Source organism: Melospiza melodia, chromosome Z, assembly GCF_035770615.1.
Source record: "Melospiza melodia melodia isolate bMelMel2 chromosome Z, bMelMel2.pri, whole genome shotgun sequence".
NCBI classification, from domain to species: domain Eukaryota; kingdom Metazoa; phylum Chordata; class Aves; order Passeriformes; family Passerellidae; genus Melospiza; species Melospiza melodia.
Window position 1 is genome coordinate 12658517 of NC_086226.1, and position 27355 is coordinate 12685871.

The following is a 27355-nucleotide window of genomic DNA, read 5'->3' on the forward strand; positions in this document are numbered from 1 at the left end:
TTGGGGCTTAGTTACTTATAATTAAACAGGAGAAACAGCATTTTAAAGCCATTAAGCTCCCAATTCTGCAGAAATGATCAACGAACTATAGAAGCTTTACACCAATTCAATTCTAGATTTTCCTAATTTATTTGGAGTTAAATCACTGAGGCATTGAACCATGCTTGAGCAATTCTGCAGCACAAAACCATGGAACAGGAACACTGTCCCACATAGGGAGGTTGAGGAGTGTGTGCTGGTGTCGCAGTCAGAACTGCAAACACTGCTTTAGAGAACCAATGTTATAACTACCATATTTGGAAAATAATCCTTTACCCTGAAGTACAGACTGGCAACTAACATTTCAGGAAAACCCAGAAAAAATGCAAATGTAAAATTAAATCATGGTTATGATAACAATGGGGCTACTGTTTATGCTGTAAATATATAATAAAAGTACCCCAATTACTTTTTGGTAAAAACTTAAAGCAGAGCCACAGAGCCTTTCAGCATATATTCCATCTTTTGGGTTTTCCCCCAGTTCAGGAAGTAGCTTTTCATGCCCACAAGTACTGACCTATTCTTCAAAATAATGTAATCTATTTCTGAAACATATGCTAAAAGGCACATCCAAGAACTAATTAGTAACACTATGACCACACAGGCACAGAAGTAATAAACATGTCTTACTGACAACAGACATGAAAGGAACCAGAGCTGTACTGGAGGCTTTTTGTTTGTTCGGTCTTTTTTTTTTTTTCCAAATCACACAGGCTTCTCCTGCTATTAACAACAACTAGAAATAATTTCCTCTTGGATATTGATGAAAGGTGTAGCTAAAAACCCGTACAACTATGGATTTAACTCCGTAAAATTTTTCCAAGCTCTGACATAAAACACTTCTGACTGATATATCAAGCAGTAACATTTCTAAGGTTTAAAGTTAAATATAGTATTTACACAAGTGGTATGATTCCTATGGGACTAAATAGATAAAGCACCTGTACATAGAAAAGAAGCTTAAACACCTGTTTATTTAAAGCAAATATTGCAACTTAATTATCCAAATTTACACCTTAACTTCTTATCTATAGATTAGGTTTAGAAACATGATACATCTAGGGAATATTTTACTGCAGTACTAAAGGCCGGTTTTCCAAATTTCTTTCTTCAAAGGAAGTCTACATAATTTTTACATACCTATGCAGCTGTTCATCTTTGTAGTTCCTTAGATTTATATTTGGCCACTAGAAAAAACAGCAAATATAGCATTATATGAAACTTGTACATCAGTCCTTGATTAGTCACTAAAATACACTTATTTATATCAGTTGTATTTACTTAATAATCAGAAAAGTTTTCTTGCACCTAATGTTATATCTTAAAAAAAAAGACATGATTTTATTGAAAAGCCCACGCTGCCTGCTTCAAGAATTGTTCAATTTTTCTCTCAAGAAGGACAGGGAATATTGGCCACATACTATACGTACAAGACCACAGTTCTAATGAAAACAAAAAAAGTATGAGAAGCTGATGAAAAATAAACAATTTTGCTTAGTTTCTTTCTTGCAAATAACAAAAAATTTTATATGCATAACAGGGAAATAATTTTTAGCTGCTGTTTTGAATATTCATCAGATTGGCTTAAAAGTAATCATTACTCTGTTACAGATCACTTAAAAATGCTGCTTATTAAAATGGTATTTAAACACCCTTGTTGATACTTTCTAAGATACACTAAGAAGGACCACATGAGAAATAATATTCTCTTTAGGATCTATTCTTCCCATTACATTTTCCTCTGTTTTTACAACCATCTGTTGTCTGAATGGTTTCTAGATTTCTTTCTGCTGCTACTAGTGAGTATCTTCTTGTCAGGAATGGCAAAAAAGTGAATCAAACATTCTTCTTTCTTATCTATGCGACACTGTTCTACATTTCCAGTTGGTATTCCAGTATTAAGACACACACAGCACTAGTTAATGATTAGTAAAATTGATTACACCAAGTAACAGCGCCAGATACAGATGAGGCTGACACTTTTGCTGCTCTTTTAGCAGCTTAGACAGCAAGCTGGGCAAGTGAAAAAGGCAGTAAGGCACCACCTGAACTGCACACAATGAGGTGGTTAGAGAGCTGATGCTCCACAGACACAAGGCTGCAACAGACAAGGGGGAGGTGAGCAGCCAAATGAGGTAACAAATTTCAGACACTGGAATCTGGATCCTGCTCATTAGGGGACTAAAGACAACCGCTCTGGTAACATTATCTCAGTTTATGCTGGTGTTACACAGGAACAGAAATGGTTAGAAGTAAGCCAGAAAACACACACACTTCTCATTCAGAAAGGAGTCCCCAGTTTTCAGACATTAGGAACTTTTTGACATGACACTAGAAAATACATTGCTGGGGAGGTCTGAGATGGCAGGGAAACTCGCTGATTGACATAAATTTCAGTTTAAAAAAAAACCCAAAACACAGAGGTCAACTACATAAAGCTTCCACTGTTAAAATACTACACATACTAACAGTGAGATTCTGAAAAAAACAGTTTTCTGGTAATATCTTTAATAGGGAATCAAAGATATAAGTATCTATGACTAATAATAATTATATAGTAACCCAGTAAATGGTATAATGGCAGTAAAAAAGTCTTTAAACAGTGAAATCTGGTGGAGCAAAGCTACTGTCATATACATATTCAGGTCTTTATACCAGACAGATTCTTGCTCTTTCAACTTTATCGGTCCCTGAAAAAAAGGCACAGAAATATTTAGTTTCTTTTCTTTTTCTCAAAAAAACAACATAGTCTTGATTATGACTGTCACCATTAAGCCTTTTTTGTACTTTCACCATCTTTGTTACAACACACCAAAGAAGACAGTAAGAGAATGCTATTCAGCTCAAGGATGGCTTTGATGCACAGAATGACATTTTGGAATAATTTTGGTTTGAAATATTAAGTATTTAGAAAGTTTTCTTAGTCAAGCAAAGTATATTTTCCGCTTACAAAAAGAGGTAGTATCTTAAAATCTGTGCATTAAATATATTTAAGATATATAAATATATTTAAAACAATGCCCATCACCCCATTAGTTATTTCCTTTATATTGTAAAAAGAAATTAATTCTGTAATGAAATCAATGCTATAGAAGTATTTGCATTAGTTCAAAACATTTAATGAAGTTTTCATACATGGTTCAGTCTAAGCATCTGAAATTAGATCTAGAACCCACCTCTTAATAAAACCTTCAGCTCACATTAATTTAAAAAAATCTGCTCTGGATCTAAACATAGCTGTACCCCTCTGCAGTCTGAAGTATTAGCAGCTTTAAATAAAATATACCTAATTCTATAAAGTTGATTTCTATACAAATAAAGACATAAAACATTTAATACATGCTTCTTAGGACACTGTGAATTTAACTATCATCATTTTTTAATGTAGTTTAAGGGTTGTATATAAAGAGACTACAGCAGCACTGACTAAACCCAGGAGATTCTAATTTCCTGAAATAAAACAAATTATTAGATGTATTCTGGAATGAATATTAGAAAGCCAAAGCTCAGAAGTAAAAAAGACTTTTTCTCCAACATATTATCATGGCCTTTGTAAGCTCACCTTCAGTATGGTCCCTATTAAATTCCAATTCCAGTCGAGGTTCTCTTTGTGATTGAGAACTTGGCTGTCTCGAAGATTCATGATGAGTGCTTCTTCAGTATCCTGGAATACAGACATGAAACAACAGGTTTCTCTGCATCATCTTTTTCAGTCTTGCCACATGAACTACCTACTGCTCATGCAAAAATCATTAAAGTGCTGTGTTTCACAGTAAATTTTATGGTTATAGTACTGCATTAAGGATCTAAAAGTACTGCATTAAGGATCACAACTGGTTGCAAAAACCATTAAAAGTTACTGGAATTCCATTCCTTAATTTACAGAAATGCAATTTAGTATCCACAAATGTCTGCAAGACAAATGAGATAAAAATACTACATAGAATCACACAAATTATTCTGAATTACACTGAGTAAAGCTTGAGGGGTAGGAGACACAAGTCTCCACAACAGAGGGTCAAATTCAGGTTTGAAAAATGAATTATTGTAATACCTTTAAAATAAAGATGTCTTTCTGCACACGGTACTGATCCCTTTTCTGGTGTGTTGAGATGGCTTTCTGAATAATATGATCTAAGTGGAGGCTGTAAGGTTTAGGGCCTCTTTTCTTCATCTCATGAAAACGTTTTAAGCAGTTGAGTGCTGCACTAGCCCGCCTGTTAGAAAAAAGAAATACCATAATTAGTATTTGGCAATTGTTATCAGACTAAAGAGGACCACCACCTTCTGAGTAAACAGTTCAAGAAAGAGCTGACCAACAATTCTAAGATAAAGAAAATTATTCTCTTGAGACACATTTTTATACAACCACAAGAGTCAGTTTCATATCAAAATTATACAGAAAAATATCTTTTGGAGTTTCTAGCACTGAAGTATTATCCTTACTGATAACTTTTCTTCTGCTCTGCAATTATTGGTGTCTGTTACACCTCAGAGAGGATACTGAAATGTTTAAAGTTGATTTCCATTGTGAGATATCACAGTAGATCAACGTTCTGCGGCGAAGTTGGTAGTTGAGAGCACTTGCTTCAACTTAGAGTAACAAAGTGTCTCTCATCCACTCTCATCCCGATCCCGCCTCTCTGCAAGGGTGGCAGGACTATCAAGAGTACACTCCCTGCTCTTATATCTAAACAGTTCAGCAACAGCATGTTTCTGCTTTCTGGGAAAAGATAGGGAGTAATTTGAATGACAGCTGACATGGGTAAAACCAGTTAATTACAAAAGAATGGTAGCAGAAAAAACCCCACCTACTGAGCAAATCAAAATAAGGAAGTCTTAAAAAGAGGAGTCAAGCCAATCTTTCTTCCCCATAAACAAAAACTGTCATAGTGTAGGAAAGTGCTTTTATTTTATTTTCAAACAAATACCTTTGGATTTGGTCACTTATTTAAATTTAGTCTGTAACACAAAGATTACAATTTTTCAGACTATAAAAGTGTAGAGTGCTGACCCATGACAAAATCCTCAAACAAAAAATACTACTTCTAAAAAACCACTTTCTTTCAACAGAAATGGGAATTCTTACTACTCTATCAGTTGTGTCCAGAAATACCAACAAGGACTACAATTCAGGTAATGTATAAGCATCTGTCTTCTGCCCTTTGTCCTTTTTTTCACCCCACCACTTTGGCCATGTGAAATATCCTCTCCTGAAATTCCAGATATGCCTTTTTTGAAAAACTAATGCTGTCATTGCATAGTAGTTTTCCACTGACATATAAGAAACCTTCAAAACTAAAAACAGAAGAGCACTACACTTTTAGGAAGTACGCTACAAGCACGATTTATCATTTCACACTAGCAGTTTAGAAAAATCCTGTAATTTATCACTGACAACACAATGAAAGACAGAACATTATATTATGTATCAGAATTCTGATCTGACAAGAGAAATCAGAAATGGCAAGAATCCTTAACAAATACATTTTTACAAGTGAAAGAAACCTCAACACACTCATTTTATCTTCTACAAAGAAAACCAACTAAGAACACAAATTTGAAGAAATACATATTAAAGACGTGTGAATTTATAATTATTTGACTTCTTCCATTAGGAAGTTTCAGAGAAGATAGCATTTTGTGACAGAACTTTTTGCTTTCAAATGTAACATATAATTCTTACTGTCTTTTCTCTTTCATGATGTCAAAGGATGCTGCCATATTCATCAGTGTTGGTAAGCAGTGCAAGTGATGGCTATGAGAATGAGGAAGAATTGTGTTTGCCTGTAAAAAACCCAACAAAAGACCAGTTAAAATAACTTATTAGAACGATTTCATACATCTTTTTAGGATCAACATTTCAAGAATCTACCACTTTTCACAAGATTTTCACAAATTTATGACAACAAAATTACATTTTGCTTAATGTCAGAGCATAACTATCCACATGATTTTGAATTTGTGATCTAACAAATCAACCTGAATTACACTAGCAAGTAACTTGAAACAATTTCAGAGTTTTATAATACATATTGTTTCCACTGGAGTTTAAGTTGCAATATGCAAAAACTTCCAAAGCAGGAGCTTATGTCATGTATATAAAAGTACTAAAAAACCCTAAAATCAGAAATACAATTAAAGCTGATGATTTCTACTAAAGCATTACCGCACAAAACCCCCTGATTTATTAACATAACATTCTAAGTTACTGGACATTTAAATGCTTTTAATAAACATCTAGTTTATTAAAATATTATTAGAAACTAAAATATTTTTAGAAACTAAAGAACATGAAGATAAAGAGATTAGTTACATTTCCAAACACTAAATAAACAGGTAAGTATTTTTTTCAGTTTTTGAGAAACAGTAGCCATATCTGATTAACAGATCATCCCTCAGAAAATCAAAAAATACCTGTGCTTTATAGCATACTCGAGTGTGAGATAACAATCATGCCCATTCAAAAAAGGATATAATATTATAAAAAATGTAGCACTGGAGTATTTATGAAAACTGTATCATCATCTCAGTACAAGATTAGTTTCAGAGAGAGAAGATACTGCAGGAGCTGTCTTAGGTCCACAGAAGTGGAATGAAGCTGAAGTTTCCCTGCAGCATGAGCACTCCACCAAGATGGAGTTGCCTGAATGAGTAACATAAAGTACCAAAAGCACATCAAGCTGAGTATGAATAAATTTTCATCTGTTTCCCCTGTGAGGCAGAAAGCTAAACGCACTTGGTCAGAGGCCTATTGACCATCATTATAAGAAAAGCAAAAATTAGCAATGGTCCTTTTCCCCAAACACAGTTACTGATGGGAGTGTTCGGAGGGTTCCAGCTTAAAAATACAATTACTGCTATGGCAAGAAAGTGAGCGTCAGACCTACGGACAGCCTTGGAGCAGAGCCCCTAGCAGTTTACATACTTTCCAAATAGTCTTCCTACTGAATTATACTGGCTTTAATCCATGAAGTGCCAGAAGTTATAATGTGAAATTAATCCACTAGTCAGATGAAAACTACATGTTTCAAGTTTGGAATACAAATTAATGCTATAATAGCAAGTATCTATTTACAAGTAGATACATAGAATGGTATTTACCATGTGCAGAAGTTCTCCCAAGAGGATAGTTGCTCTGACAGATACATGGTCATCGCTACTTGTGATCACTTCAACCAGACCCTTCAGAAAACAAAAAAACATTACAACATTTAATGTATAACATCTTGCCTGAACTCTTGCAAGCAATAGATGTAGCAAGCATCTATTAAAACTGAAAGTCATTAGTTACCTCCAGAAGTCCATTGGTAATAAAAGCAGAAAGCACTAAAGCCAAGTAATTATCCATGAGATCAGGCCTAAAGAGAAAAAAAGTAGGAAAACAGTTTAGAAAGTACATTTCTTATTGTTACTGCAAGAAAACAAGAAACGTTTTGTCCACACTGCCACAAAACAAAAGAAGAGGAATGGCTTAGACTAAGTTAGTCATTAAATCCTCACCTTGACCTGGCTCGATGGGGTAAAACAGTTTTAGCCTCAGCAGCTACAAAGCCATCAGAAAGCCTCCAGCAGTCTTGAAACCTGCCTGGATCTAGAACAAGAAAATATGGACAATGGTAATTATAAACTTGGCTTTTACTGTATTATTACAATGGCAGTCTGTATGTAAATAATAACCCTTGCCCGCAAATATGATTTCAGGTGGTTTCAAATTAAAGAAAATTTTGTCAGAGGGAATCTCTAACAAGTCATCTAGTCCACAGTCCTGAACAAAGCAAGGGTACCTCGAAAGCTAGGACAAAGATTATATCTAAGTGTCAACAAAAACAGTGATATTTCCAATTCATAAACATATTAAACAAGTTTAAGAGAAAATACCATTAGCATCTAAAATGTTACAAGGTACATCCATATATAGGAGTAGAAAGTTTGCAACAAATTTTTTGACTTATAAATTTAAAAAAGCAGAGACTTCTCTTGGGTTTACAAAAGAGTAATTCTAAAGGTAAAATACTAACTTGGTTAAATTCAAAGACACGAAAAACCATGAACTTGCCCTCAAAAAAGCAGCAGTCTAAGGACAATGGAGATAACTAACAGATAGACAATATACAGAAAAGACTGACTAACAACTTGTCTGCAGTATTCACTAACACATCCACAAATTATAATACTCCTAACAGTTCAAAGAAGTCTAATCTGTAGTGCTGACCTCACAGTCTTTGCATTAATGCCTAACTATGCCGATCTATCATCAAACTTATAACACTTAACAGGTGATAAAGAATTTCAGACAGGACTTCAGAGCATCCAATAAATTCAGCGATAAAACAAAGCAATTTACAGTACATAGGAGACAGCAAAGGTTTTAAATTTGTATAGGAGTTTAACACACAGAATTCTTATGTGAATTGTTTTAAATACTTACCTACACTGAGAAGTGCCTCGATAAATTCTTCTGCAATAACAGGGAGAGGAAGACGAAATATATCGTAGAGAACTTCAAGCAGACCTCGCTACCAAAAAAAACATAACACAACAGGAATTTTACAGATTTACAAAACTGTCCCTTAAGATTTCTAGAGTGGTAACACTGGTGCATTTGTTGCAGTGTTTTTTTCACAAATGGAAATAAACTGAAGAAGAGAGAATGAGTTTTTTTTTACTTTTGAATTGTCCCTTATTGGCACTATGAATGCAATAGTAGTTCAGGCTCCTTGGACTGCAGATTTTTACAATAGTTACATCTGGAACCATCAACTTTTCTCTATTAAGTTTAATTTGTGAAGAAACATTTTTTTAACCTGAAATTCAACTCTGATTATTATGCTTATAACTTGTGACTGCAGCTACTGTAAACATGCTTTGATTTGTGACCAGAGTAAAAAGTTATTTATGAATTTTTCTCTCCTTCTTTTTGTCACATGTACATAGTGTGCTTCCCAATTTCATAGGAATTTTATAACAGAATTACAGACTTGAACTTTGGGGGTTAAATAAACTCAAGAACATAACTGGAGTTCTTGTTTCATAACTGGAGTCTGTATTTATTTAAACCACTTAATTGTTTAGAAGTTAAGAATAACTTAATTAAAATACTAAGTATTATTTCTGTAATATATTCCAGTAAGCATATTACCAGTACTAAATATTCACCACCTACCCGGATTTCCATATTTGGTATACAGAGTACTCCAATGAGAGACTGAATCCCAGAATTTCCAGGTTTGCACAGGCTGATAATACCTAGAAAACATTAAATGTATAACAATATTCCCTTATCAACAAAAGAAAGGACAATAGACAAATTATTAAATTAGATTTTCAGTTTGAAAATAAGTACACATGAAAAAAAAATTACTAATCACAAAACTTTATTTCCTCATTAAAAAATTGTGCTACTTTTGTCCTTCCTATTGTGAACAGTACTCAAAAGTTACCTATGAAAACAATATATGCATGGAAGAAATGAGAAAAAGATGAAAGTGTCTCTAATGAGTAACTCTTCAGCCTGAAGGTTTTCATCATCTGAGGAGAACTGTAAGGTATTTCATTCAAAAGCTGTATCTTAACCTAACAAATTAATTCCTTTTCCTTTAGTCTCAGGGGAATTCTAACAGCTGTTAGATCTAAGTGCCTGAGTCCAGGAAGATGCAGTAACACACCTATCAGAAACTGTTTTCTGAAAAGTTTCAAAGTCATCACATGCCTTCTCTTCAAGCATGTGAGAACATTTGAAAGATACCTAGATATTAAAATTAAGCTTAGCGATAATTGTCAGAATTTAAAAAATAACACAAATAGTGTCACAAAACAGCTTAAGTATAGCCTGGAAAAATTCCACTCAAAATTTTGGTGAATGTTTATGTTAACTGATTGAAATCTGCAAGACAGTGTCTTGGAAAAAAAAAGCAATCCCTGAGGCAGTACCTTCATCTCACATATTGTAATATCACAGAGAAAGGATTAAGTAAAATGAAAAAAAAAAAACCTTTTTTGATTTAGAAATATCTTCTACATGAAAAATTGCTAGGTCCATTTCCAATTTCTCTTCAGCTATGGCAAAAGCAGGTGAAATATTTGGCATTATCTATTAACACAGACAAAAAGACTTCATTTACAGTGGCAGAACCATCTCAAATGCAAGTTCTTATGATATGAATGTTATTTTAAATATCCTTTAACACTTTAGATTTCAAGAATGACCATCAAAATGTAATTTATAAGGCATTTTACAGAGAAGGGGAAAAGCTCTGCCTTCTCAGGAAGAAGAAGAGAAGAAAACTCTTCTAAGAAAACTATGCACTGCATCCTCCAATTTTACAGTATCAAAACACATATTAAGTACCATTGTAGGAAGGTACTGATAGAAATTAGACAGATCAAATGAGACAGATCCTGTGCCATTTATAATAGAAATAAAATCACACTTCCAATCATCCCATTTCAAACAAATAAACAAATCTTACCTGCCCATGATCGAAATGCAGCCACTATTCCCATTTTACTAGCCAGGAATCGCGCTTCTCTGTCCTCTCTGCCGGTGAAACAATAATGTCACAATGCAGGTAATAATTACAAAAGAAACAGTACTACAGTATTATTATTAAAAGGTAGTTAACTGAGATAGGGGACAAAATCCAGAGTAAAAGAAGTATTTTATGTATGCATATATGTGCACATATGTATTTACACAATGTATATACACAGAGAAAAGGTTTAGAAATTTTGATTATTGTTACTTTTCCTCTTCCAGGGGAATTTCCACAGGAGGATAACATAAAAACACCCCAAGGGGTCATATGAATCACTCTGCACCTCCACTGACACTAAGTCTACAGCAGAGATGAAAAGATTTGGACCTTATTTAGTTACCCAGACTTTAGCATCTAATCCTGTTTCATAATTAAAAAAACAAAACTGAATAATTCAAGTTGTAAGCCCCCTCAGGAGATCTCTCTTTAGTCCAAATCACCGCACAAAAGTCACCTGTTATCAGACTAGGCCAGATTATAGAAACATAGAATGGTTTGGGTTGGAAGGCACTTTTAAAGGTCATCATAGTTCAACCCCTCTGCAAGAACTCAGTAAATGCCTTTACAGTGTCCAGAGCTTTAGGACGTATACAAGCATCTGTAATTCAGCTTGGAATACCTGCAAAAAAACTGAAGGCTTTATCCAGCTGGGTGCTAGACACTCAAGGCAGCAGGACCTCTCTGGACAGCATATTCTAACTCTTGACCAGGCTCATATATAAAATCATCCCCACTGTCCCTAATACCAAGTTGAAATCTTTTTTGCTTCAATTTGTCTCTGTTGCTTCCTGTCCTCCCACCTTACACCACCATGAAGGGCCCTGCCTATATCATCTTGAAAGCATTCTCATAGGTAGTAAAAAGGCCGACATTCAGCAGAGGGCGTGCCTCAACCTTCTCCTCTCTAGGCTAAACAAACCCTTTTAAATCTTAAATTCTTAACAGTATTTTAGAAAACTGCACTCTGGCCTACAAAATTCAACTTCTAGAAATTTGGTATTTGGAAGAAGTACAGCTCAATTAAAATGCTACAAACATAACTGATGGCAAAAGTAGCAGCACTAACACTTACTTGAGTTGTCCTTCCGCTGTGTCTGGATTATGCCTGTAGTGAAAATCTGTGTAAGGGGCTAAAATTCGCTAAACAAAAGAAAGACACGCATTATTTTCACATGAAAATACAGTTAAATCACTAGTGCCCTTTCCTCAGTCCCACTCCAAACTGTTGTATTATTTCTGCTTTGTAAGTCTCAGGCTTTTATCCTAAAACATTTTATCTTTTAGACACTGTGCACTAACACACAGGAAATCTGAGACAAAAGTAAAACATTTTAATGAGTAATAAAGTGTTTAATTTCTGTCACTAAACAAATAAAACTGCACTCACCTCTAATTCTACATCTGCTCGCACATACTGTCGGGTCTTTGGATGATTAATGAGGTGCAAAACTGTAGTTATCAGAGCCTCATTTATTCGGCTTAGCTGACAGTCAATCACATTTTTCAAGATGGTACTTAAACCACCCCGAAGAGCCACCACCTCAGGATTCTGAAGAGCTAGATAAAGGAAAACAGGTAATTTTGGCCAATGAACTAAGATAAAACATTTCATGGTACAAGACAAACTCGTCATTTCTAGTATGAGTATCTTATTTATCCTGAACAGTGCTGAGGCACATGTAGAGGTTTTTATGGAACCAGCTGACACTGGTAATGAATGGTGATTTTGGATTCATTTATCATCCACAAAAATACTGGTCACTCAGTCTCCAACTGGGCCATTTCCCAGCTTAACTCCCAATCAAGTTTCCATATAGCAGTTTCTGGATTTTCCCATGAAGAGTTTTCACGTTACACTGAACCAACATAGATAAAATATTTATACTGAAATAAGAGTAACATTTTGTTTATTTCTTTAAAACAGAAACTTTAATCCTGTAAATAAATTACTGAATTATTTCCCACTGATTGATTTTGAAAACCTTTAAAAATTAGCAGCCAAATGAAAGTTTAGGGAGTTAGTATAAAGCACTGTCCTGACTACTACAGTACCCATCTCAAAATTTTTTTAAAATGAGGATATTTTGTAGTTTGCTGAACTCTTCTAAATTTGTAAGCGTCTTGTGTATGGAAATCTCCCTATTTCAAATCCATTACTTTAAGAAACTCCAACTGCAGTAGAGAAATGTTTTTAAGGCAAACCAAAACTGTCAGGTCTTGAAGGAAAAGATGAAAATCTGAAACCTTTGCCATAAATAGCTTTTAAGTAATTTTGGTTTATATCACACAAATAACTAAAATCCATGAAACTGTTGATAGGAACACTTAACATCTAATTCCTTTTTAAACAAGTACTGTGAATGACAACCATGTCAAAACTGAACACTAATTAAGAAAATTTATCTTACCTAGTTCACAGATAATGGCTATACAGGCTCGAACCATTCTGTCTCTTTCTTGAAGACCATCATTTCCAACTGCTATCAAAGAATTAGTAATAGAACTGGGGAACAATGAAGCATTCACAGTGATCATCTGCCAAACAGGAAAGAAAAAGCCTTGTGGTTTCTTTACATTTCTCTAAATACTCTTACATATTCACCAGTATTCTATTACCTTCATACAGCTAGACAGACCAGTCTGCCTATTACTTGGTTGCATCTGGTGAATCTTCACAACTATTTATTTTGCTCTTGAAATTTTTTCAATTTCAATTTGTTTGTCAATTTACTTTACCATTCTCTTTGTGTTTCAGCTTTTTACTTTTATATTTTATCTTAATAGGAAAGAATTTAAAAGATGTCTTTTGCAGTGAGAATTAGGACTACCTTCATCATAGGAATTTTTTTTCCCAGAATTATCTTGACAACATTATCCAATGTGTCCAGTATGCCAAAATATTGACAACATTATCCAGTGACACAGTCAACTACAAACTCATCGACTATTAAGGACATTCTGCACTACAGAAAGCCTCAGCTGTTAGTTTGAGAGACTCAGAATTCACACCAGATTAAGGAGCAAGATGTATTAAAGCTAAAGAAAACCATTCCTGAACACCCAATACACCAACTCTTCACTGTCCCCCAAGTGAGCCTTTGACTACAAAGGCTGAGCAACTGTTCACATTTTTTCAATTTGTGAAAACTGAAAAATATCCTGCTGGAACAAGAAGATCACTAAACTGATGTATTACTAAGGAGGAAGCAGGTTTTTGAGTGACTGCCTAAAAAGGGAACAGTGCAATGTTTTATAGCCCACTCAGCCATGTCATCTTTTTTTTTCTACTAATAAATAAAAATGAGACATAAAAAAATACTCAATATCCACCAAGCACCTAAAAATTAAGACTAGTTTCCAAAGCTTTTGCTTTTTTGTTTTCAACAAGACCAGGCTTATCTTCATAATTCTTCCACAAATATTTTGTCCTATATCCACTTCACATCTCCCTTTGCGGTGTAGTAGGTATCTGTGCAAAGACGATTAGTTTTTTACCTTTTTTTGCAGAGATGTTAAAATGAGAGGGGATCAACAATTACGACCAAAATATTGGAACAGTTTTAACAAATCTATCTTCTAAATACATGTTGTTGAGAAGCTTCTTATTATACATAATGTTAATGCCACGAAACAGGAAGTTTTAAGATAGGACTTTAAAGAGAAAAGAAATTCTCTCCCACCCACACAGTCTTTCACTTTTACATGGGAAAAAGAAAAAAGAATAAGCAACAGAATAAGGTGCACCAATCCACTCTAGAAACTGCAACTTCTTTGCTACTGATATTGACATGGGACTTCCTGTGAGGACATAAGCTGCTCTGCTTCACTGTCCTCTTTGCTTTGCAGACAAGAGAAGGAAAGGCTTCTTGTAATGCTCAATTCTAAACACATCAGTAAACAATTTTTCCCATTTACTTTGTATCTGTTCTGTGTATTAAAATGCAGTTCTAAAGACCAAGGACAGGTAAAGGAAAGCTACTTATAAGCAGCTACAATGAAATAAGTAATAGAGAGTATGAATTTGGTCTTTTAAGACTCCTTTAGGAAAGAGGAAGAAAGAACATGGCTCATATTGCATCTAACCCTGACTTCTGCTTTAAAAAGAAAACACCCAGACCATAAAATTTAAAAGAAATGTGTTACTGACTTCTATCAGATATAAAAATGCTTCCGGAAGCAACTTCATGACATCCTTTTCATGGCTGAAGATATTACTAAATTGTAAGACTTTTACCCATAAATGTAGAGATGATTACGGTCAAAACAGGCAGTGAGCACTCAGCCTTCAAAAACTATTCGAGATCAAGTTTAAAAAGTTAGATTTTTTTAAATCTACATACACCATTTAAACCTAATATTTTTAAAACAAAGTTTACAATTGCCTTTTCTAAATTCATAAAGAAGTATTACTACTTTATATTTTGTTGTTCTTCTCTATGAAAAGAAAGAAAAGAGAAGGTTTTAATTTTAATGTATGCAATTCTCACGGACATTTTTACTACCTAAGATGAGGTTAAAGAGCCACATCTTGAAATTGAAAACAATAGTTCTGTGATACTGGAAAAGCCCAATTCAGTTTCACAGTTAATTATCTTCTAAACAAGTTTGTTAGCTTTTTTTCCTTTTATGTGCCCTCTATTCTTTGCTTTTAGTCATTTATATTATATAGTCCTATTCCTAATCTTTTAGGAATCCTGGCATCAAATCACTAAATCTGATACACTGAGGGAGATGAAGACAGAAGCAGAAGAAGGGCAAGAGCAGGGTAACGAAAAGACATAGCAGAATATGCTATTCAGGAAGCACAGTACTCCTTGTGAGAGAATTTCTTGAGTACTGACTGCTCTATGCCAATGCATGCTTAACTGCTGCGGCCTAGACAGCACATGAGAAAGCTGCTAACTTTAGTGGTAGCAGGCTGGGCGGCTTTTTGTTGGTCTGACATTGTCTTTTAAGAAAACAATGTTAGAGGTAAGTAGCAAAAGATGCTAGAAAAGGCTTTCCATCAACACTTCTCAGCATCAAGGAACCACAAGCGTGGCTGCACAGCCTGTGCATTTGATATGCACACCTGGTGCACACCAATATTCTTGCACCACGACAGAAAAAAAAAACCACCAAGGGTCAGCTGTATGCTTTCTTTGATGCTTCTCTTTGACCATCATTTTTTTCAGCTCAAGCTAATGAATTTGTTTCTCTTGCTGTCTCTCTCTTCTTTCATGCAAGACAGAAGTTTTTGCTCAAGTAGAAAATGCTCAAAAAAGCCCAGAAATAATGAGGACAAATTTCTGACCCAAATAAAAACCAATTATGGATGTGCTTCTGTCCTCTGATGAGTCTACACCGAAGCTCTTCTTTCAAAGAAGTTTCACAAAACACTTTTATTATAAAAAGTCCAACTTCGTTAAGGACCTGCTCCTTCATACTGGGGCTTTTTTGTTTGTTTTTGTCTTGTTTGGGTTTGGAGGCAGATGTCTTTAATACTTAAAATTCTCTTTTTTGGCACAATTGTTAATCAAGTACATTGCATCTCCTGTGATACAGAAAATATATTTAGATAGATTTAAAACACAAAGAGATTTAACATAGACAGTACTCCTGGGGAACCATTCTTCAACTACTTCAAGCTTTACTCCAGACTTCAGTAGTTTCTACAAGAATATGAGAACAATAAAGAACGGCAAAGTCCAGCACAAAGGCAGGATATTATGTTTCCTGAAGACATTTGGTACCTCTATATGCCAATTTTTCTAGGATGAACTTGAAAATGCAGCAACCATACTTTTAAATCTCACATCCATGGGTGCACAGTACAGCAACCATCACAGACTAAACACATTTCATTGAGTATCTGAGACAAAATCCTGTGGACAGCATCAACTGCTACCAACAAAGCATAAGGCTATAAGCATTCCTTGAATGATCACTTCAGTGACAACTGTCTCGGGTCTTTGCATGGCAGAAAATCTCCCAATCTCTGACTCACAGATGCTTAAACAAACTATACAATGAAGTAGTCATAATTTCAACATTGAAACTTAATATTGTTTTTATGCTCTTGCATTCACTCTTTGATAAGTGTTTCCCAAACCTCGTCCAGTAAGCATGATTTTTCCAGCACACTTGAGATTCTGAATGGTAGAACTGTAAAACCAAAACAAATCTCTTCACTACATTTTTCTGTCTTTTAAATTATCAGCTTTATTACATGATAAAGGTAAAGCAAGGTATTAGAGACTGTGAAAAAGCACTGTTGATGGAGACAGCCAGGAGTCAGCACAATTGAGTGGCACAGCAGATACAACCATACATAGGAGATTTTACCTTTCTGACTAAACGAAGTGCTTGTGTTCTTTCTACTTCATTACTCTGCTGTATGTCAATGCACCTAAAGTAAGTTAAAAAAACACATTTTGTAACTTTCACCTTAACGGTTAACACCTCATGTTAATATTTATGCACATGAGTATAAAAGAAAAATAATTGACTTATGGTTTAAAAACTACACTTTTCAGCAAATACACTCATTATGATACATCAGTTAGGTTTGGTTTATATTTTCTCTGCTATTTTCATTACAACTAAGTCACTAAAATGTTCTCAAATATAAAATGGCAAAGCATAATGCTTCAACAACTATTTTCCAAGGCAGCTGCATTTGTCATTTGCAAATGAGACCACATGAAATATTTTTAATGTTTCACATGAACACACCTTGAGTTTTTCAGAGTTTGAAATCAGAAAAGTCTTTTGCTCCGAAAAGTTGAACAGCGTACTAAAATTACATGTGTATATTTATAAACAGAAATGAAATTCACACACATCTGCACCAGCATATTAAATAAAAAATTTAGTTACAGGAAGCACTAGAAATGCTATTATTTACATCTATTCATCATGCTGATTCTATTATTATCTCACTGTTGGTTTGCCCTTTGGTATTTTTCTGTTGTGTCATTGATTATATTTAGACTACGAATTCTTGGACATCAACTATTACAGCAATGTGATAACCCAAAGAATCAAACAATTACCATACAAAAACTTAAGACATGAAAATTATTAATAGTTCAACCATATTAACTAATATTAATTAATAGTTAATGGCATTTATGACTAAAAGTAGAAATTATTTGGATACTTGTAATGTATCATATATTAGGACAGTATTTTATTTGGATTAGCTAGTCTAATGAAATATTCTGTTGAAGCAAAAAGGATTTTTTAAAACTACTCAATAAAACCATAAAAGACTAGGGAAACACTTCTCTCCTGTATCAACCATGAAAAGGAAAATGATTTAGAACCTTACAACTTGCAACAAGAAGAAAGAGAAAAATTACCTGGCTATCAAATAATCCACTTTCAACTTTAGCACCTTCTGGAGGATACTGGAGTCTCGAATGAGATAGCGGAGGGCTCGCAATCCTGCTGCTCGCACCTCTTTTGCTTCATTTAGTAGAGCTAACCTCAGACTACAATGAAGAAAACAAGAGGGAGAAACAACTATTAGGCAGCAGGTAAGACTTCACCATCTGACATGCAGCTACAACTCCCTCGTTTAAGACAAAAAGTAGGATTTTTAAAAATAAATGTTCTGAACTAATTTTCTGACTTTCAGGTCTTCTCATGTGCAACCTAGAAGGCAAGCCCTCATCCTGGTCAGCAGATGTAGACAATATATTAATCTTCAAAAGCCACAAATGATTTTTCCCTCAAATAACAGCTTATATATCCTTGAAATGACACAGTATGAAAACCTGTACACAAGTTATTTGACAAAACAGCTGAGCATAATAATAGTCCAAGAAAATTAAGAGGCAGAATAAGGTAGCTAAGAAGAAATGAGATATGGAAGAACTCTAGAAATTGAATTAGAAAGCATGAGGTAGCACACTGTCCTTTTGAAGGCTCTCAACATATTCATTCCTCTTCCTCATCAACATGCAGGGTGGGGTGGGAATCCTCAACCTCCCAATGACATTTTCTAAGAGGATTTTTCACTGGACATCTAAGATCATAAGTACTTCATCCACTGAGACTGAATTACTACTTCTAAAAAGGTTTGGGATTTTTTTTCCCCTTATTCTAGGGTTGTCCTACATAGTAATCAGCTACTCCAAGGCAAAATATCTTCAGAGTCTTTTGGTGAATACCTGGCCAGGGTAAGTCACTGTAACAGGGGCCTACTCCCAGGTGATACCTAGACAAAGTAGGCTGCCATACCATTTGCAAAAAAGATGAACTGATTATTACTTTCAGCACCAAATAGGGACCTGTTTCAAGACCATCTTTCCTGTAATATGAATATGCTACCCACATTGCTTTGGATGCAGGACAGAGCTGGATTTCTGGACTTGCAAAACTGGACACGGGACTGCTGACTCATGTTCAGCCTCTCATCCAGCAGGACCCCCAAGTCCTTCTCAGCAGGGCTGCTCTCAATCAGTTCAAGCCCAGCCTGCACTGATACTGAGTGTATTCCTGATACCACAGATCTTTGAGTACAATTCCTGGCCCTGCACAGGACAATCCCAAGGATCACACTATGAGCCTGAGAGCCTGAGCGTTGTCCAAACTAACACTTCTTGAACTCTGCCAGGCTACCTGGGGAGCCTGTTCTGCTACCCAACCACCCTCTGGGTAAAGAACCTTTTTATGATATCTGACCTAAACTTCCCCTAACACAACTTCAGGCCATTCCCTTGGGTCCTCTCACTGGTCAACAGAAAGATCAGATCAGAGGCTCCTCCTCCTCTTCCCCTGTGAGGAAGCTGCAGACCAGTTAATGAACTGGCACAGTGAAACCACTACAAAGGAAAAGACTATCATGAGATTCAACACTCAAAAGCAAAAGTTGCCAAAAAGAGATGTGTCGCTATCTTTAGGTATGCAATGAAAACATAGTCAAAAAGACAGAGACATCAGTTTTAGCTGAGAAAACAATTACACAAAGTTTCCCAATATTTTGCTCAAAGAGCAGTTAGCTTTTCTAACCTTTTCTGCTTAAGCGAGATCTAAATTGAAAGAACACAGAAATGCATTAAATATTAGATATTTGCTTTTGTCACTAGTGCTGGTCTTCAAGACAAATTTAAAAATTTCTGCGTGCAAATAAGCATGTAGTTACATCTGACAGTCAAAATGGCCAAAAAATAGACAGAAATTCCACTTAAAAGAATATACACAGGACATGTCAGTAGCAAGGCAAGTAGAGCTTCATGGACATATACACTCCAGTACAACATAAAATACTGATCTTTAAATCTTGACTCTTTATCAAGAGTACGCTCTGAATTTTGTAGATGTGCATTTTGATTACAAGTGCTTTCTACAACTACTGAAATACTTAGAGGTACTTTTACATCTCAGGAATATAATGAAGAAATCTACACTTCTAACTTGGAGGGTTTGTCTCTGTTTGGCAAATAGTAAGTAATATATTTCTGACTTTACTCATTAAAATATTTGCAGGTTATATACTTGCATTATGAAGCTTCAAACATACTATAAATACAATATACTAGTTCAGAAGTACAAATGAAGTTTATTTAATTGGATCAAAACAACTGAAGTTCCCTAGTATTGCCTAGTGCTCTTTACTACTTACCATATAATGATGCTGTCATAGGTAAAACCCAACTTTTCTTCAGCATGGCCAGTATTACAAAGAAGCTGAAAGTAAGATAAAATACCTATTATTTATAGGTATCCAAAAATAACCATGAAAAATTATAGATTTTGGGAAATGCTTTCAAAAAATCTGAGAAATTTAATTTGTAGCAAGGGAGAGAACACCAGCTTCAGATTTCCCTGAGAATTTCTGCGGTACATATTGTGCTCCTATAGACACCAGACACAGAGACTCACCTGTGGATTTCCATACCAAAAAAAGGTTGCACTTTGTGTAAGCTGTGTACTGGTCAGTCAATTTTACTGCTTAAATTACAACTGGTAATTTGAGCAGAGAGCAAAAATGACTAAAGTCAAAGCAAATCTGCAGGGGCTCTGGTAAGAGTTTTGATACAAAGACTGACAGATGTTCTACTGTCATGTTTTGTCACAATAGCACAGAAGTACAAAAAAATCAGAAGGCATTACAAGTGTTCTGTAACTGACATTTGGTCTTGGCCTGCCACCCATCCTGTAGAATTTTTATCTCTGAAAAATCAGAGCAAAGTTTGAATTAATGTACACAGAAAGACAGCCGTAAACTGTCACAAACTGGACACTTCAGCCATATGTAGTCACTGTGAACAGAGAAGATTTACAAGCACAGTTTTAAAGTCCAAAACCATGCTTAAAAGGAGCAACCTAGGTTGCCAATGTTTTAGCCTCTTGAGGAAAGGAAAACAATCTCTTCTGTAAGAAGAGCTGATGCTGTCCTTTTCAAGAACAGCAAAGAAATTCCTAGCAATCTCACTATCCCTGGCTAAAATTATAAAATACTATCATGTCCAAATCCCAAAGCACTTTTCCAAGCACTTCCAAAAACTCAAGTGACTAATACTGATTGCAATAGCTTTGCACTTTGTCCTCCGTTTTCAAAACAGGCATGTGTTCAGTTTTAAGTCAGTGCAGCATTAAGTTTCTCCTAGTGAGGAATTCAGGAAGTATTTGTGCTAACTAGTTATTACCTCTGCTCTGAAAATACTGTGATATATCAAACCCTGTGACACATTCTTTATGTGTATTTACTGCTAACAATAAGAAACAGCCAAATCAAGGCTATTGTAAGTTAAAGTATTTAGTATGTTCCATGCTTCAGTTCTACTGTTCACCTCCATCTGAAAAAATGACATTGACAGAAACTCCTCTTTTAAGTAAACCAACAAGAAGAAATTAATTCAGTTGTCACATTATGTCTTACAAAATAGCCTTTCAAGAGAAATAGTGATAATGCAGAAATTTAAGGCTGTTAATGAGAGATTATTAAGTTGGCCTGGATCAGCTCAACGTTTGGGCTCAAATAACTTAATTGAAGTATTTTGGATTTTGCATTTTTCTTAACCAAAGACAATTGTCAAACATAAGGAAAGTTTTTACATAACCTTTTTTTACCACCTTTTCAGTTTAAGTGATAATAAAACTAGACAATTGATGCACTAACTGGTTATGACAGTATGTCACTTCCTAACATCAATCTATTTTTATGCCATGTTGTTGGACTGCCTAAGGCCACCAGTGCTGTTTTAGCATTTCTATTGACATCTTATGAACTGTAAAAATTGGCTGGCACAGTGTAAGCAAAACAGTGTGAGAAGATAGTGAGTAAAAACAGTTCATTGTTCAGTTGCAGACAATTACATCAATAGTTGTTTAGGGTAATCATTTATACATCTAAACCACTCCCCAGCATTCCACCCCAGACACAAATGAGAAATCCTAACTTAACACAGCAGATTGTCCTCAACAGCCTATTTTTCCTACTTTAAAAAAACCCATAGAATTCTGATGTAAGAAAAACCCATTTTTTAGAAAGCTACTATTGTGTGCACTAGTGCATTAGTGAAGCTGGTCTCCCATCACACATTTACCATTGGTTTGCATCTTGAGCGGTCCTGAGATTAAACTGAAACATTTCTTCCAGGAACCCACCTAACTTGCTGCACTGCTAAAAAACAATCAGTTCACTGAACCAGTTCTAGTCTGGTTGTCACTCTCACCAAATATATACAGTGGTTATTAGCTACACAATACCAACTGTTTTCAACTATGTATGTGCTCTCACTGCACACATCTTCACCGATGTTGAAAAAAACATGACCTTATCTTGAAATTCCAACAGTCATGTAACCTGACAAGTTAAAACTTTCATCAAGTTTAACTGCTGTTTGGATATAAATTTCTGAATTTGACAGCAATAATTATAGAAATGTTTGATGGTGTCTGTGCATGCAGCTGAAATACTTCTCCCACAAAAAAAGAGAAGAGCTACTAGTTTATTCTCCCTTTAATGGGACACCAGTTCTTATGTATTAACCTTCCTTGTTATTTATATATGTTCCATATAGAAAAGGCCTAAAATGTTGGACAGCAAGATCAGAATTCAAATACGTTTCAGTGACCTGAAAGGCGTGCCCCAACCCAGTAAACAGATTTAACTAAACAGTAGGAAAAGCATATCATATCCTTCAGGGTACCACAAATTAACAGACACAAGAAAGAAAGTAGGTCAACAGAGAAACAGAATATGTCCAGAAATTCACATTCAGAATGTTAATTTAAAAGAAAAAAGAAAACAAATTTTATCTCTAGAAATACTAATAGGACTGCTTTATTCAGTTTAAAAGACTTTTTGCATTTTACCGGTTGCTCTCAAAACCACAAGAACAAAATTTTGTGCGCCATATTTTAAGAGCAAAGTGGAAAACGTGTAGCAGAAAAATGGACAAGCCAGGTAGAAAATCCACCAATGAAGGCTGAGCCATTTGGTTTATTTAACCTAGGGAAAGGAAAAAACAAACTGGCTGGTAAGGCTGGATTTCTGTAAGTTTGAAAGGGGGAAAAAATAGTCATGGAAGCTGCTATAAAGTACAGACTCTGTTCAGCTGGTTCCAATTCCTTAGGTATTTGCTATGTTAAAAATGCCTGTCCTTAAATATACTAAAAAAGGTTATCGCTTTCTTCTCATTTCACCTTCAAATAACATTAAGTAGATCAATGATTCTGGCCCAAATGCACTGGTATTTGTAGATGGCTGAACTCCTGACAAAGTCAAGTAACTCTCATATGTTTGACTGTAAAATTTAACAATTAACATATATACCATGATAGCATAACTCAGTAGACATGCAGTCCCAAAATACTGAAATCTATCTTTGTATATACATTGACATAGTTCATTAAAATGGCAATGGATTATAATATCTGGAATTATGAAACTATTTATACATTTATAGTATTTATATTTTCCATATATAGATCTTACTTCTAACAAGTATACCTTTTTAAATACACACAAACTTTATATACTTTCATAACAAAATAAAGTGTACAAACAAAACCAAACAGAGTATACTTTGTGAATTAAACCTGCAAATGAGTCCACTTCAAAATTAGTATTTGTGATCAAATACACAGTGACTGGGCAAAGCAAAGACTCTCTGAGGATAAGATTAAATATGAGGACAAAATGGTAAGTACACTAGGCCAGACAGTGACTAACTTACAGTGAAGGTTTTTTTTCATGTTTACTGTCAGCTATGAGTTCTTCATACTATTCAGATGAGTCACAGCAATATGAGTAACATATCAACATGTCTTGGAAACAGTAGCTCAGAACAACAAAACCATAGGAGGTCAACAACATGCACAAATGGAGTGCACATTTGAGACCATTCCAATTTATATTTAGCAGAATACCCACAGCAATTACTAGGTAAAAATATTATATTATTCTGTGCATTCAGGATCTAACTATGGCATTATAACTTTGGAAATACAGTTTGAGCCACCACTGGTAATATTTAAGCAAAAACTACTATATAGATCCTAGTCTTAAGAGAAGCCCCTCCTGAAACTGTGGACTCTGGAGTTAGATATATTTGTTTCATAGCTGAATGTCTCTAAGTACATGTTCTGTTCCTATCTGCTACATCATTGTGAGATTTCAAGTTTTGTCAGTGGTTTATCTACTTGGATGAATGTTACAGTCAGGCAATACATTCAGTCTAAGATAACCTGGGTTTTGCAAAAGACAAAGAGACTCTAAAACGCCAGACTGTGAATTAGACATAATCGTGAAAGTCTCTCTCATATCCAAGCCACTCAATCCATATCATCCTAGTGAAAATCAGCAGCATGGCCAAAAGCTAACAGATACACAGAGCATAATAATAGAGCTTCATTAATAATGACAACTAGTTTCAACAGATTGAAAACATAATTTTCCATATCACTATATTACTGATACTGTTCCAATCCTAAATTTATATCTAAAATGAATTGCTGGATTTTGTCCTTTAAGAAGTTCCTTTCTTTTTGAAAGAAAACATAAATTCATACAATATCTGTGGATTTCTTTTTCAGTGTATTATCAAAATACTCTTTTAGTTTTACAAAGGTATGAAAGATCTCTCAGAAGTTCCCAGTGGGATAAACCTTCTGTAACAGAGGATTATAAATAAATACTTCAAATCACAAAGATATTTTCCACTAGGTAAATGCAATTGTACAGTTTCTTCAGGTTTTCAATGATTTATCTTACTGCTTCACATAGGGGTGGGGAAAACCCAAAAGATGTAACCATGATGTTTTGGTACTAATCAGCAGAAGCTGGGGAACTTCAAGGTGCTTGCCTTACGTTGGCGGCCACATAAATTAGAGATTGGTAATCGTACTCAGCTTACTGGAGCTAAATGCATATACCAATCTTGTGAACTGCTGTGTAATTTGAAAGTGCCACTGAACATTTACTGGAGGTCAAATTCTCAAACAGTTTTCAGGTCAGAACATAAGTTAGCTGAAATAGAGTGGCTTGAAAGGAATATTGATTGAGGCAGTACTTCATAAAAGCTTTTGCCCACAAAACTGCAGCTTCATTTACTAGGTGACAAGAAGCACAGGAGTGTGCTCTCATTAAAAGCAGATACAATTTCAAAGTCTGCTGCTGCTGCAATTCAGAACTAAACATACCTTTCCACAGCCTGTGCATCACCAGACTGGGAATGCTAATTTCCTGGAACAGAAAACTTAAAACCACCTATCAAGCAAGAACAACTCATGTTCTACAGACAAAGGGTGAAGAACTTGAACACTAATGACTTAGCTACTAAGGAGTACTAGCAAGACCTTGATAAATAAAATGCAAGTTTCATTTCAATGCAATGTAAAATATCACATATTAAGAATACTTCGCACAGTAATAATGTGTGCTGTGGAAACCTAAACACATCTTGCTAACATTTCTCTTACAGGGAAATAGCAATGAAACAGGAGTTACAGCACCTAAGCACACGAGTTTCATATAAAGCATCTGCTTCACTGTCTCATTCTTAGAGATGAATTAGTAGACCAGAAGTCAACTCCTGTTGGCTTCTGATCACCATTATCTTAAAAAAAATTTAAAGTACTTAACTTCTACATAAAACCCTGAAGTTTAGTCCAGTACTACTTCAGTAATTTTAAAAGAATTATTATGTTCCTGCTCCTTAAAAAAAGGGAAGTGAGCAGAACAGATCTCACCTTAAAAATCCAGTCTAAATAAAGGAATCTAAACATAACATACCTCAGATATCCTGAAAATAATACAAAACTTGGTGTCTACTATGATCCTTGACAGGAAACTCCACATTTGGAGTAAATTATGTTACTTTTTTCCATGTGATAAGAACATTTTGCTTTCCCTCACTGAAGAACTAAAACAGTAAGATTCACACTCCTTGAAGGAAAAATGTGGGGTAATTGGGAACAATTGCTTAGACTAGTTCAGACGTTTTCTTTCAAGTATATTAATATTTCTAGCAGGAGAACAACAGACGCCATATAATTTTATCTGAAATACACTATTAAAAATGTTCAAAGGTCCTTTTCCCTGTCCATAGTACAAATATTGCAGATAACAAGTAGCTCTTTAAAAATGGACCACAAAATGCAACAATTTATACACAAATCAATTTCATATTCACTATAATTCCAAGACAGGATACAAACATCCTCAGCCCTTAGCATATCAATCTTACTCACACTCCTGTCTCACAAATAAGGAACTGAGACTATACCAACTCATCGTAGAAGAACAGAGTGCAAAAAGGAAATAAAACCATCTCGCCAAGCTCCAGGCTTTCACTTTTAACCACTGGAATGAAAACCACAGAATTGTTCCAACCACAAGGCAGACAATAAAGTACAACTTGCAACTTTTATTCTATTCTCATGGCTGCATTTACAGGTCAAACAAAAATACGAAGAGTTTTTAAAACCAAATGCAGTAAGTAATACAAAGTACATATTCCAGGGAGATGAATATAAGAACAAGTGTTCAATATTAAATTGAGTAGTATGAGTCCCTCATGCACGTTGATTCTGATTTAGAATCAAAATCAGGTCATGAACTACAGTCTCTGTCTTCAAAGAACATATCTAATTTTATTACGTTGCTTTACACTTGTAATTTCCTGCAGTCTTAAGTGCAATTTATAAAAACCATCCTTACATTTCTGTAAGTATTTTCCATTTTGAATACTGGGTTTAACAAAACCCCCAAATAATCTTCAATTATTATGCAGTCTCTCAAAACTACCTTTTGAAAAGAATATTTGGTTCATCTTTTATTACAATATGCATATTTATTAATTTAACAGCTATGGATTATTTTAACCTGATTTTATATCTGATTTTCAACAGCAAAATTGACCCTGTTTTAAGATCCCTAGTTCAAATATTGACTTTTCAGTACAAATTGTGCATCTACAAATATAATCCAGCTCTTTAATTTTAAAGCAACTAGAGAATTTGGAAGCATTCACATTTCAAAGTTTCCAGATTATCACAAAAATGAAACCAAGCTATGCATCAGACTTTTCTAGCAGAATAAAGGGCATTCTTGCAACACATTTTGGAATCCCAGTGAAAACAGCAGTGTTCTGTCAGTGGCTGATGTCTGACAGACACAAGCAATAGCCCAAGGAAGAGATCTCAGTGTGAAGTTCAGTTCCTTAGTGAATGAACCTCTTAGCAAATGTTCCTACACATGTTCTGAACCAATGCAGAAAATTTAGAACTTAGAGATTTGCTATTAATGCAGTAGAAGATAAATTAATTTTTTACTGTGATTT

General features: G+C 34.9%; 1 protein-coding gene across 2 annotated transcripts in view; it reads right to left on the reverse strand.

Moving 5' to 3' along the window:
- The window catches only part of RICTOR (RPTOR independent companion of MTOR complex 2), a 75665-nt gene that overhangs the window by 29131 nt on the left and 19179 nt on the right, over positions 1-27355 (reverse strand). For both annotated transcript variants that reach the window (XM_063180775.1, XM_063180774.1), the window contains exons 4-19: positions 20188-20252; positions 17921-18052; positions 16902-16965; positions 12986-13112; positions 11965-12134; positions 11650-11717; positions 10512-10579; positions 9206-9288; positions 8471-8558; positions 7543-7633; positions 7334-7400; positions 7144-7224; positions 5726-5826; positions 4094-4256; positions 3602-3703; positions 1180-1226 (exon numbers count right to left, since the gene is read on the reverse strand). In XM_063180775.1, coding sequence (XP_063036845.1) covers positions 1180-1226; positions 3602-3703; positions 4094-4256; positions 5726-5826; positions 7144-7224; positions 7334-7400; positions 7543-7633; positions 8471-8558; positions 9206-9288; positions 10512-10579; positions 11650-11717; positions 11965-12134; positions 12986-13112; positions 16902-16965; positions 17921-18052; positions 20188-20252 — 1517 coding nt within the window. The remainder of the gene's footprint in view (positions 1-1179; positions 1227-3601; positions 3704-4093; positions 4257-5725; positions 5827-7143; positions 7225-7333; positions 7401-7542; positions 7634-8470; positions 8559-9205; positions 9289-10511; positions 10580-11649; positions 11718-11964; positions 12135-12985; positions 13113-16901; positions 16966-17920; positions 18053-20187; positions 20253-27355) is intronic.